Raw genomic sequence first — 13,140 nt, 5'->3', positions numbered from 1 at the left:
TCTATTTAAATTCTATTGTTCTGATTATGTTTCATGGACTTTGGTTACTTGAAAAAAATTTTCTAAAATTTTTTGAGCATTTCCTTTATTTTTCATTTCAGTCACATTTTTGAGGAACTTTTTCATGTATTTTCTTTTAGAGAAATTTCCTGTTTTCATATACGAATTTTTAAAATAATGTTATGATACTCAGATCTTCTTGCAGAGAGGAAAAAAATTCTTTGTTGAAATTATTTACAGTGTTAAAATGTGGAAAAATAAAGGAACTTTTCCTCCATTAGCAATTGCCTTTCCTAGACCATTTTTGCATGAGCATCCTTTCCTTTTATGTTCTTTACTATTCCTCTAGGACTTGCAGTCACTTTTGGGAGGAATTGCCATATTATGATTGTGCAGTAGAGTGAGATTCCTAAGTCTAAGACTGAATGGTAATTCTCTTTTCCAGTCTATGGTTTGGGTTTTGCTGGTTTTTTTGGTGTGTGTGTGGTTTTTTGTTTGTTTTGTTGGGTTTTTTTGTGGTTTTTTTTTTGTTTTTTTTTAATGCTAGCTGGAATGCACAAATCCAGTAATTTTCTGCACTCACCTCATGGACAATTTTTTCATTAATTTCATTAAAGCTGGACAAAAATGGTTGTGTAAAGTCATACACTTGGTCAAATAGGAAAAGCTTACTATCTCAGTAATTTTGAATAAAAGGTTAAATTTCTTCTACCAAGAAGTTTTAGGATATTAAAAATCTAGAAGCTGAGAGCTTCTAGTTCTGCAAGTAGTCCTCCAGAAGAACATTGTTTGTTAAGCATCCTGTTGACAGGGTTTATGTACCGTGTGAGGAAAATTCAGACCCCTTATCTCCCCCTGTAATCTGAGTTGATGGTACTTGTCATTTGAAATATATGTACACCTGCTAAACATGCTTTTTTCTCTCTGATGAAAACAGTCCTGCTGAAAGCATGTCATAAAACTTGGTTTTATTGCAGATATACACAGTGAATCATAATTTCTAGCAGGCTCAGATCTCGCCTATGTAGGATCAGCATCTAAAAATGTGAACAATATTTTATTTATGGTTGGGACCTATAGAGCATGTCTCACATTTGTACTTTTATTTTTTTGGCTACATAACAATGTATTTGCATGCATCTGGTGTTTGAAGTATTGTCTCTAATGAGGTCACTCTGAGCACAACTACATAAGATTTTTTGAAGTAGATAACAGTGATATTGATGTTCTTTATCCCTTCTCTCCCTTTTCTTAGCCATTTGGACAGTTGAGAATGTGATTAAGGGGTAAAAATTCAAAATTGACTGTGAAAGAAAGTAAGGAGAATTTACCAGTTAGCCCTTGGTATATATGTACCTCAAAGCTAAGAATTTTTTTTAAATCAGATTTTGAGTTGTTGAGAATTCTTGTCAAGAAAATGTGACAAATCCATCTAGAAACAAACTTTAATTCCACATATAGCAGAGTCAAGTTATGAGGACCTTGGATGCACTCTCAACCAATTTTTAATGATTACTATCAGAGCAGTTATTTTCTGTTGAGAAGTAATGGCCTATGATATGTAGGAGGCCAGATTAAATAATCCCGACTATTTCTTCTGGTCAAAGTCTCTGAAATTGGGAAAAAAATGACTTGAAGTTAAGCTTAAGTATAAAAAGAAGGATAATGGGCAAGATATACAGAATATATATATATATATATATATATATATATATTTTTTGTGTGTGTGTGTGTGTATAGTACTGAACTGTAACAATTCTACAATCAAGTTGCATTTTATGTGTTTGGGGCTTTTTTATCTGTGTCTGGTGTTATGAATCATGGACTTTGTACATTCCTATATATTAAAATGAAAATAGCTTATAGGTGAGGATCAGGCTAAAATTTTGGGATTCCAGTATGGTTTGTCTACATTTAATCTCAGAGAACTAACATTTCAGTCGTGTAGAATATTTTCTCTTTTTTTTGTGTGTATGTACATTAAGTACAAATTTGAGATTCTTCAAGGACTGTGAAAAAGTAGGCGAGGCACAATCATACTACACAGACAGCAGGAAATGCGGTTCTGCAGCAGGTTTAATGAGATGAACAAGATCAGCTCTGAGGGATCATGGGGGAACTGAGAACAAGGTGTTAAGTCTCCGCAAAATTGTGATAACAGTATCAAAAGGATTTCCCCCCCCCCCTAAAAATATTGATATATGCCCATTTATTTGTGATTTTTGAAAGTACATTTTTGGTGATGATAAACAGTTTCTTGCTTTCTGCAACTGAAATTTTTCATATGTATCAGACTAGATATTTGAATTCTAGTCTGTTCACTCTATCTTCATTCCAGTGGTTACAATGGTTATAGTATTAAGAGCTATATAATTACATGGCGGAGGGCGGTGAATATTAGGACATACAAAACTTGCAGAGTGAGTGGATTTCGGTATCCTTGGACTGTGTGGTTGTCAACATACCACAAAAAACCCCCCAGGCTTATTGCCTTATGGAAGGGAAATATTTCAAATGCACAAAATGACAAGCTCACTGTGGCGCTTTGTACTAGTAATTACTATACTTGGAGTTTCGGGTGTTATATGCTTCTTCAGAGGTAATTCAGCTACCCTTTGGACTCTTGGTGAATATATACAATGCAGACTTTCTTTCCTAGTTTAATTCTTTATTTTCTTAGTGCCTATACTTATGTAGGTATAGTGGAAAAACAGTTTGCATGCCTGTGTTTTTGAAACTTTGTAGTATTTTTATGTACTATTTGATGATCAGATTTAAGAGGTTATTTGCTGGTATCTTCAGAGTATCAAATTGGAGGAACATCTCCTGCTTAAACTGGGGCAGTATTTTAAAACTCTTAATAGATTTGTTATCCTGCGTGTTGTATTATGTTAGAGCAAGTTGTTAAAACAGTTTATATACATTTAAGTGCCAAAATAAAAACATCACATCTTGCTTTGAGACACCTCATGTTTTTTTAAGTTTTTGTTCATGCATGGATTTGTCTGTGTATTTTTTTTCCTGTTAATCTGCTTTAACTTTTTCATAGCTGATGAGCTGTGCCTGCTTTTCACTTGGCATACACTGCAACTGCCTTGCTTGCCTTGTGAAGCTTGAGTGCTAGTGTGTTAAGTAATTGCATGCTGTGTACTAAGTCAGTCACTAAAACGTTATTGCAGTCACTTTCAGACTTTTTTGTCCCCATTAGAAGAATGTGACGTTCTACATAAAAAAGTGGAATAAATCTTATTAACCCTAGCTGCAGGGTAGGGAGGATATGCAGCTTATACTGTATATGCTTGGCTGAGCATGACTAGCACTGAAAACTTTGTTTTTACTTTTGTTTAGTGTTACTGTAGTTCGTTAAATAGTTAAAACATGCTGTACTAACAGAGGGGAAAAAACCCTATAAACCCTAAAAAAAAACCATTTTGCTGATGATTTTTCTGACTTACACGAGCACTTTTTTGTGAAAAGTGCCTTCCTCTGTGAGACCATATGATTTTGCAGCAGGAAGTTTGAGTATATGGTCTAGGCATTGTTTATAAATTACAGCAGAAGATTAATTTCTTTCAGATTCCTGTGGAGAACAGCATTGCAACTGGTAGTTGGGATACTGTGATTTAATTTCCATTTTTTTTCAAAAGTCAGTCACTTCTGTTCCATAACATTTAAATGGGATTTAATACTTTGTATGAAGTAGTTGCATAGGCAGAAGTGTTGCATCCAAAGGATGTTGCATAGTAAAAAGAGTATTAAAAATATTATTTTAAAAATAACTAAGATTTTTTGTGTCATTCATATGTTTAGTAAACTTAAAGTGAATTCTACACAATATAAATACGCTTTTCTTTATAAAGGTGACATAGTGAATATTGAAATAACCACATATCTCCTTCAATTAGAATTCAATTCATAATGTCTTTACTTAAGTTTTCGTCAAATTATGCAGGATTGAAGAGGCTCACAGACTCTTAAGCGGAGTAATGCCTGAGCTCTGTAAGCTTATCATATTAGTAGTCCTCAAAGGACGAAATCTTCTTGCTGTTGCAAATTATTGAAGGTTTTCTGTGAGTGATACGGCACTATGTTTGGATTGATCTAATGGTCAGTTCCCATTAAGAGCCTTAGGACATCTCTTCCTACTGTTTCATGTGCATCCTCAGGAGTCAGCTGAGTCTGTGAGTTTATTTAGTTGGTCCCTGCACAATTGTCTAAGCAGCAGGGGCAGTTCCGTGGAAGTAGCAGAGTCAGGACTGCTATTTTCAGTGACAGCTGGTTGTTAAATGGACTCAACTTGCAGAGTTAAACTTCACCATCACATCCGATGATATGAGATACATGAATGTCTGCATTACAATGTTTTCACTTTAACTTCATTTGCTATGTCACCATAAATTTCAAGAAAAGTAGAAAAGGTTTTGATGAAAACAGTTTTTGTTCAACAGAAAGGAGAAAAGAGTATAATTTTGTGAATTTTTTTTTTCTGTAAGTTTGGTACAGTCTTGTGTATGATTCTAGAATCTGATGCTTTCTAGACCTCTAAGTCTCCTTCTGAACTAAACTTGTTTTTCTTAATTTTGATTTATTTTTTATTATTTTTTTCGAATGTTCCTTTTTTCCTCTTTTTATATAATTCCATTCCCTGTTTATAGTTGTATATATGGAGGGGAAAGAACCAAAACACCAAGCATGCCTCCCCCAACCAACCAAAAAAAAGCAAAACCAAAAAATACCAAAAAAACCCCAAAACACAAACCAGCTGTCCCAAAATACTACAATCCAAAGTAACCCCCCTTTGAATTATGCCACTGGAGCATTTAATTAGGTACCAGTATTGTTTGAATTGGTGCCTTTTGGCTGTTGCAACTGGAGAAGTAACATTATAATTGTTGGAAATAGAGATTTGAGTTGAGTAATAGACCTAAGGTAAAGATGTTCAGGTCTTTGGCCTGTCTAATATTGGATCACATTCCATGTATGAACATGAATGATGAGGAACTTCAGCCAGTTCACTGATTCGACTTAAAACATTGACTATAACCCTGTACTGTTTGAGTATAGTTTTTCTGTGATATAAAGTTTATGAGAATTTAAATAATGTGTTTAAATAGTGTTCTAAGGATGTACTTTGGGTATATTTTTCTTATTTTTAGGCATTATGCTTTTGCTTTTCTTGATGATTGCACTTTTTCATAAGCAACATCTTTAATTTCTCTTTTTACAAAAAATAAATTTGACTTTCCTTTTTCTGATCTAGTAAATACATAGTTGAAGCGTGGGTGGAAGGAAGAGAGGCTTTGAACAATTTTTTGAATGGATTACATGATACTGTTCCATCTCGCTTAAAATTAATGAGCTAGTTTAGTTGCCCCAACAGTAATGGACATTAGTTAAAATAAACTATCCTCCTTGCTAATTTGCATCTGGTATAAATTTGACTTTTAATTTTATTTTACTTTTAAATGAGCCTTGAGCTATAAGATGTAATATGCTATTTTTTTAGGAAAAAACACTACAGCTGCTTTTATAACTGCATCACTATAGCATATGTATGAACTACCTTACAGGCCATGTTAGTAGTGGAAGAGGAAGTCTTGTGTGTCTCCCTTTTATAGCTAGCCAGCTTGTGGGTTTTTCTCTTTTCCATTAGCAGAGAACTCCTAAGGGTTATTTTTCTACTTATTTTCCTGTTTTGAAACATAAAGAATCTTGAGTTTTTTTCCTCTATTGCATTTTATCTTAGAATTTTAAAATACAAACTCAATCAAATTTCTAATTGATTTTCCCCACCTTTTTTTTTTCTTTAGCATGCATAATGTTAAATCATAAATATGTGTGCAAATCACCAGCACCACTAGTAGTGGTACTGCAAGAATACTTAACTCTGGAGAGGGATTTTTGCGTTATTCATCATTCAAATGAGGGAGAACTTGAAGGAAGTGGGGGTGAGGGGACAAAAAAATGAAGTTTGTTCTTTCTTCTGTGATTTAGATTCTGTTGATTCTTGCATTGTTTTTCCTTAACTAGGTTGTCTTCTATTATGGCTTCTTGAAATTTCAGTCTCAAGTAAACAAGAAGGGATAATTTATGTCCATCATAGGGGGAAAAAAAAAACAACCCCCCCCTCAACAAACCTTAATTCCAACTCTTCATGCCTCTCAAACATCTTAAAGAAGCAAAATAGGGCACAAGCCCAATTTTTTTTTGCTTTTCAGGTCTCCTTTAAGAGCAGAGACAGCCATGATCCAGCAGTTTTGGAGGTAGAGGCAAGTAAATGTTTTACTTCTTGGAAACATTCCAGTAAGTTTTTGCAAATCACCTACTATTTGAGGAGACCCTGGCTGAAAAAGAATCTCAGCCCCTTCCTGTTCCCTAAGTGGCTTTGTATGATTGTACATGAGGAAAACTATAATTAAACTTTCATTGATTATTGACAGGCTTCACATCAGTTACACACTGTTGTAATATCTAACTGCTGCAAAAATACGCAAGTTTAATATTGGTAAGATTTTTGTGACAATAGTTGTTGAAGTTTTTTCTTTTGAACCTATCTTCAAAATGTAAATTGTGTTGGGTGGTCCATGATAGTGATTTTTTTTTTTCTAAAAAAAAAAAATTAAACAGTGTCTAATGTTTCCTACCTCCGACTGCTGGTGTTCAAATCATCTCTTTGGCATTCTTACTAAGGACATTTTAATAAGCTCTTATGTACTGGTACTAAACCTGTATCTATTTCTCTGCTAGGGACATTTCTGAGAGCTCATGTTGAGTTTCTTCTGAAGGTGTCACATCATTTAAGAGTTGTATGGGAGGTACAGGAAGGAACTGTCGATCTGTTTTGCTGAAATTTTTTGGGGCCTTTCTATCCCTTATCGTGAATAAAACCAGACAGTTTGCATTGTTTCATAACAATAGAGGATTGCACATATTTGAGAGTTTCACTCAACTTCTCTTTTGGGAGGTGGAAACAAATGTTAGAGCGTTACAGTGGGAACAGGAAAGAAGCTAGACTTTGGTCAGCTAATGTGAGAGAATAGTTCAGTGAAATAAAAAAATTTCCTACTTAACGAGCTGTATTGACCCAAATAAATAGCTGTGCCATTTTGAGAAGGGAGAGGATGGGGAAAAAATAGTGGCCAGGTCTGGAAGTGGGAGGTCAGCACCTGTCAGTTGGCAGTAAATCTTTGTCATCTGTTGGAAATACATTTTGAAGAAAATTGGTTATGCTTGTGCTTTTCTGAAGCACAGGAAACATTTAGAATGAAGGAAGTTACCTTCCTGTCTAGGATGTTAGCAAAGTATGGAATTATTCTTGTCCTCAATTCATGTACAATGCTGTCTTATTTTTGAAGATGGATGAAACCATTGTAGAACATAAGAAAGGCATGCACATAATTACCTTTTTTACCCAGTCTTACCATCTTCAGCATTTGTAATTCAAAAGTACATTAATTGACTTTGTGTGGGCAGATAAGCGTGCAATCTGAAAATGTATATAATAGACATTTTAACAAAAAACCTTGGAACTTGTCTTCTGAAGAGTAGAAGCAGTTAATTTTTTTTTAATAACTTTTGCATGTCTCTAATAATGTACTGGAATCTGTTAGAACTTACTTGCTTTTAAATACCTTCAGACTCTGTTAACCCATCAAGGATTTGCTTTGCTTCTGCAGCTTTATACTATAACGACAGTCTGTTTGGTTCTTTTAATCTGTCCAGTATTTATTCATAATACTTCTCTCTTCATTAATATCTTTGGTAGCTGAGGGAAATGGCTAGATCTACCCATGTGGCACTGTGTTGAAAAAGGGGAATTTGAAATTTTTCGTAAGTCTTAATTTTTCATATTATGGAGACTTGCAATAGAGCTGTGATAATTTGGTTAATAATAGATCTTAGTTTGCATACTCAGTTTAACTCAAAATGATGCAAATGAAGATGTCAGCAAATTCACTATTTAATGAGCTTTTTAAAAATTACATTTCTGTACATTTTACCAGAATCTGTGGGACTCAAAAAGTACATGAGAACAGATGTCTTTTTCGAAGGATGATATTGTCTCCTAAACAGCAGTTGTAGGACTGCTAATTGAACGGGATCTTGAAGGATGCATATTTAGACATTTTCTCCTAAAACCGGTATATATGTAAATATTGTGATATTTGACTTTGAATCAAAATTATTAATAGCTTTCACTTTCTTTTGTGTTTACATAATGAACAGGGATTTTATTACACTTTGTTTTCCAATTCAAAAAGTGAACAGAATTTCCATAATTACTCCTTTATGGAAATTATTTATTTCAATAATTTCACAAGGGTTTTATTTTAAATGTGTTGCACAGATACTATATAAAGAGCTGATGGAAGTGTATAGTATTTTAACTTAACTAAAAGAATTATGAGTTTCAGCTCATTATGTGTAGAAGGTGTAAAGACTGGAGTTTTTTGTCGGTTGTGTTGTTCTTTTTTGGTTGGTTGGTTTTTTTAAATCACTGGATTGATGTCACCTGAGAGATAAAGAGCGATACTGATCCTAAATATCCATCATTACTGTAGGAAAGGCTTCCCTAATATATTATCAGCAGTATTCTCAAGAGCCATCGAATATCAGTGCCAGGCTGGCACTCAGCTATACAGTCTTTTAGTGGCAAGACTATTATTACATTTTAATCTACCCTTGAGAACATGCTGGATACTCCTAATTCTGCAGTCATTATAATCAATAGAATTGTTGCATGAAATTGGTTGTAAAGAAGGTTTGGAACAGTGGTCACACTTTGAGTTATCTAGGTAGTAGCTTGGGTGTGTCAAATCCCATGTAATTGTAGCAAGGATTTGAGGCAACTGCTGCAATAAAAGTGTAATTAGAGACTGTGTACAAGGTTACATAAATATAAGGGAAGCATGTATGCTGAGACTATTCGAGGCATTGGTTCTGAGTTCTTTCAAGGACTCAACTTTAGTTTGTTAGCCAATATTAATTGTCAGTTATGTACTCAGTGGCAAATTTTGAGTTTTCTGTATTGTTTCTAACAACATTTCATTTATTTTTTTAAGTAGAAGTTAGTTTATTCAATTTGCATTAGGATCTTGCCCTGATACTTTCCATCTGTCTTGAGCTGTTGTTCAGGTGGTTTGTTTACAAATAGGTTTGTTCCAACTGAGTTTAGAGAGAATGGAACTATTTCAGGAGGGAGTGAAATGATTAAAACCAAAGATATATTAAACATATGATTGTGTAATCACTGTAAGAGTAAATTGTTATAGTTTAAGAGTGAACTCAGTGTTCTAATAGTTTAGCAAATAAAAAAAAAAGAGAATGGAGATAATAATTAAGGCTAGACTGTTACTATTAAATGTGTTAAAATCTAACAGTATTAGCAGTGATGAATAGGTATATAAAATGCTATATTCCTTGTTCTACTCAGTGTTATACTACTTGATTGTGGGTCAGTGTTGAAGAAAAAAATAAATCATGGACAACAAACTACACTACAGTTTTTGCACTGCTTAGAAGTATTAACATAGTATGAATACGAAACATAAAGCTCACAGAGCCCTTTCCTGAAACCAGAAAGAAAAGAAAAAAACACAAACAAACAAAACAAACAAACAAATAAAAAAAACCCCCAAAAACCCCAACACCCACAACCCCCCCCAAACAACAACAAAAAAAGAAAATGTGGAAAAACCAAAAAGCAAATCCAACCAGAAAACCTGTGTGAATGGAGACTCAACCTGAATAAAAACATTCCAATTAACTGGTGAGCTTTCTACCTATAGAGCCCATGAGTTACTCCATGGATTAGAATGACCATGAAATTTAGCTTTTCAGTAGTTTCAAACTGGTAAAGAACATCTTGCCCTGTCTGGGCAACACAATATGTTTGGTAACATGCTGTGAACTTATGCCACCTTGTAGCATGATGTCTGTTTAATAGCAATATTCTGTGGAAAATTGTTACGTTAACCAAAGAATTTGACTGTCTTCTCCAAAACACTCACGGACTATAGAGGGGTCCACTAACCATCCTGTCTTAGTCACTGGAGTAAGAACCGTGGGCTCTGCTTAAGAGTACCTGGTCACTAAGATAAAGCCCTTCTGTAACAGAGTTTCAGGAGACCTGCTGACTGCATAATTAACTTGGAGCATCATTTTTGGTCTCGTTCCTCTCTAACCTAAAAGGCAAGGTGTTCTTCTAATGCTTCTAAAAATCTGAATATTCAGAACACGGTACTGTGGGAGAAATCACTGTGTAAAGAAATGAGAGTGAATAACTGAGTGACATATTAATTATGTAATTCGTTAGTGGAAAGCACTCCTAAGAGATTACAAAAGCCTTAAAACAAAGAGTCTTATGTAATAGGGCAGCATTAGTCCTGCTGTATGATGAAGAGGGGAAGCAGGGCTGCTGAAACCCAGCTGACATCTCCTGTGAAATTACACATTTTTAAGAAGAGTGTTGAGATTGTGTATTCAAATAGGAAGATGCCAGAATTAGAGTTGCTGGTTATGACCTTTTTGTCTACATGAATTTTATTTTTTTTTGAGTATGCTGTGAGTGACTAGGTTTTTTTCTTTGACACGCCCTTCCTTAAATACATGGGACACAGAATGCTTATTTCTCAGGGAGGCAACTGAGACATAACATTGGAAGTGAAAGGTGCTGATTGGTTTCACACCTAATTGGGAGTGGAAACTGAGTTTTCAGAATACTTAACTTCAAAACAGCAATTTATGTATTACAGTAAGATTACATTTGCTGTAAGTGGCACTAATAAGTCCCAACCTGTCCATTGAGCAGTCAAGAGCATGGGGCTCCCCATCCTCACCCCCTGTTGGGACTGGCTGGGCTGCTGTGAAGCCTGGCAGAGGTTGTAACTGGTGGCTGGCAACTTTCTTCAGAGGGAGTCATGCCTGCGCCCTCCTTTGTGCTCAGCCTGCTACTTGAGGAATATGTCACTGAGCCAGTTCAGCCTGCTAAACAGGCAAAACGTAATCTGACAGCAGTAGTTTGCTGCTGTGTGAACTGGCTTTGTAAGGCCCCAGTGGCAAGGAAGAGGGAAGGACAAAGGAATGGACCCACTTCTCTTGGTGGGAGTGAGCAGTTAGCATTCCAGCTGTGCCATACTGAAATCTACAGAAGAAACACTTCTATGCAAGAAAACAGAATAGTTCTCTCTTGGGATTTGAGACAGTTTCTCTGATGTGACTATGCAAGATCAGTGTTCTAATTATAAGCACAGACATTGTGTCTAAAGTTGTCAATATTCATTTAAGCAACTGCTTATGAAAAAGTCTGGTTTATGTTTAGTGCTGTGTTTTCTCGCTGGCATAAGAGGTGCTGTGAATCTAAATATTCAGGGTAGCATTTAGCTGCCTAGGCACTTGAGTCTTCCTGGCAGACCTGCAGGAAGCAGGAGAGATTCAGACACCTGGTCTTCATTATGCATCTTTGAGGAAATCTTCAAGGAAGATTCATCTCAAGGACTGAAACAAGAAAGGGGAAATAAGAGAAATACTAGGTATTATCATATAAATACTTGATACACTATTGTTCATTGAGGTCAGGATTCCACAAAGCACTTCTGCTTATGCATGAGAGCTGTGGTAACATTGATTACTTACCTCCCCCTCGCCCTGTTTTTTCCAGTTTGACTCTGCCTGTTCTTGTCAAAACTCAGTTATCATTTGCTTACACATTCAAAACAGAAAGAACCATTCTCAGACATTTCAGGATACAGGTTTTGATCTAAAGCTCTGGCATTGCAACCATGTCAGCCTGGCCCTGGCAGTAAAAACAGCTTTGCTTTTCTGTGCATGGTCTCTTTCTTGCATTTGGCTGCATTCTTGTAGCCCAGATGTGAAGTACTATTGGCAAAGTGACACTGGTTCAAGTATTGAAGTTATATACCCTTGCCCCTCCCCCGTGTGCCCCTGAACCAATCTAAAAAAATCAGCGGTGCTGAATGTTTGTTTTACCTCTTTTAATTTTTTTTCATTTCTCTGAACAAAGCAGTTTCTTTATGGCTTGGGAAGTTATTTGAGTTATTTGAAACTTAGCTACTACCTAAGTATGTTTGGTTTGAGTCATGAGTATCTTATTTTCATTGCTTTGACAAATAGTAAAAACCTAAAGATCCCAATGCCCTAAAGTAAAGTTAACAACATATTACTATAAAAGTAATTTTATTTTACGTTACAAGTCATCTGATTTTAAAGAAACAGTAGTAACTGTTCATATTCTTAAACTGAGGTCACTTAGCCTTTTTTATACTTATGAAAAGTAAAACCTGTAAACTTGCTATTTTTTTCTTCAGGTTTTTTTTTGGGGGGCTGGAATAGGGAAGAATTTTCTTTTTTATTTTCTTAAATTTAGCTTTTGTGCAGTTTAACTGTCTGAAGCTTGTCTATTACATTGTGGGCTACGAGGTGGTAATTCCCAACTGTCTTGGCACGCTGAGGTTATGTTAAACATGTTCAATTTAAGTTTTTGTTAAAAATATTCTGTAGCAACATCTTTGTATACTTTTATACAAAGATTTGGAGGTTTTCTTACTGAGTCTTAAGCAGTTTCTGAAAAGGTTTTCAAGAAGGTTAGTAATTGTGTATTACTGTAAATTTTAAAAGCATGGGAAAATGGGGAAGAATAATTTTCTCTCAGAAGCTTACAGTTATTTTGTAACTAAAAACCCAATGGGTTGGCGTGAGTATATTGCAATTTCACAGAGTTGTCTTTTCAATATACTGTCTTAAGACCTTCACCAAAATTTATGCAGAGGAATCCGTATTGATACATCTTTCATATCTATCTATCTATATATATGCACATATATATACACACACACATATATACACACACACACATACACGTATGTGAGAGCATATATGTGCAACTCCTCGTTGAGGAAATACTAAAAGCAAAATGGTTGGATTTTCAAGCAAAGTCTGAATTGCTGGACTCTGGAAGTGACAGGCAAAACAAGATGAAGAAAATAGAAGTGTTGATATGTTGGCATTAAAATGCAGGTTGTCAGCAGCTGTTTATTCCAGTACTTCCCAAAGGTCACTTACATTTTTTTTCTCCTCTTTCTGTTTCTTTCCCCTCCTTTTTTTTAACAGGTAGGTAAATTT

The 13,140-nt window shown here is 35.1% G+C and overlaps 1 protein-coding gene across 11 annotated transcripts in view; it reads left to right on the top strand.

Annotated features, from left to right (window-relative positions):
* QKI (QKI, KH domain containing RNA binding) overlaps positions 1–13,140 on the top strand; it is a 156,654-nt gene that overhangs the window by 80,612 nt on the left and 62,902 nt on the right. For 7 of the 11 annotated variants that reach the window (XR_001874555.1, XM_017813676.1, XM_017813682.1 and 4 more), the window contains exon 4: positions 6,219–6,269. The exons of the other annotated variants lie outside the window; for them this stretch is intronic. Coding sequence is in view for 6 of the 7 variants with exons in the window: in XM_017813676.1 (XP_017669165.1) it covers positions 6,219–6,269 (51 nt within the window). In the remaining variant the exon portion in view is untranslated. The remainder of the gene's footprint in view (positions 1–6,218; positions 6,270–13,140) is intronic. 11 annotated transcript variants of the gene reach the window in all.

Source organism: Lepidothrix coronata, unplaced genomic scaffold (genome assembly GCF_001604755.1).
Source record: "Lepidothrix coronata isolate B3197 unplaced genomic scaffold, Lepidothrix_coronata-1.0 Scaffold42, whole genome shotgun sequence".
Taxonomy (NCBI): domain Eukaryota; kingdom Metazoa; phylum Chordata; class Aves; order Passeriformes; family Pipridae; genus Lepidothrix; species Lepidothrix coronata.
Note: the sequence above shows the minus strand (reverse complement) of the source record. Positions and strands in the feature narration are given on the sequence as shown.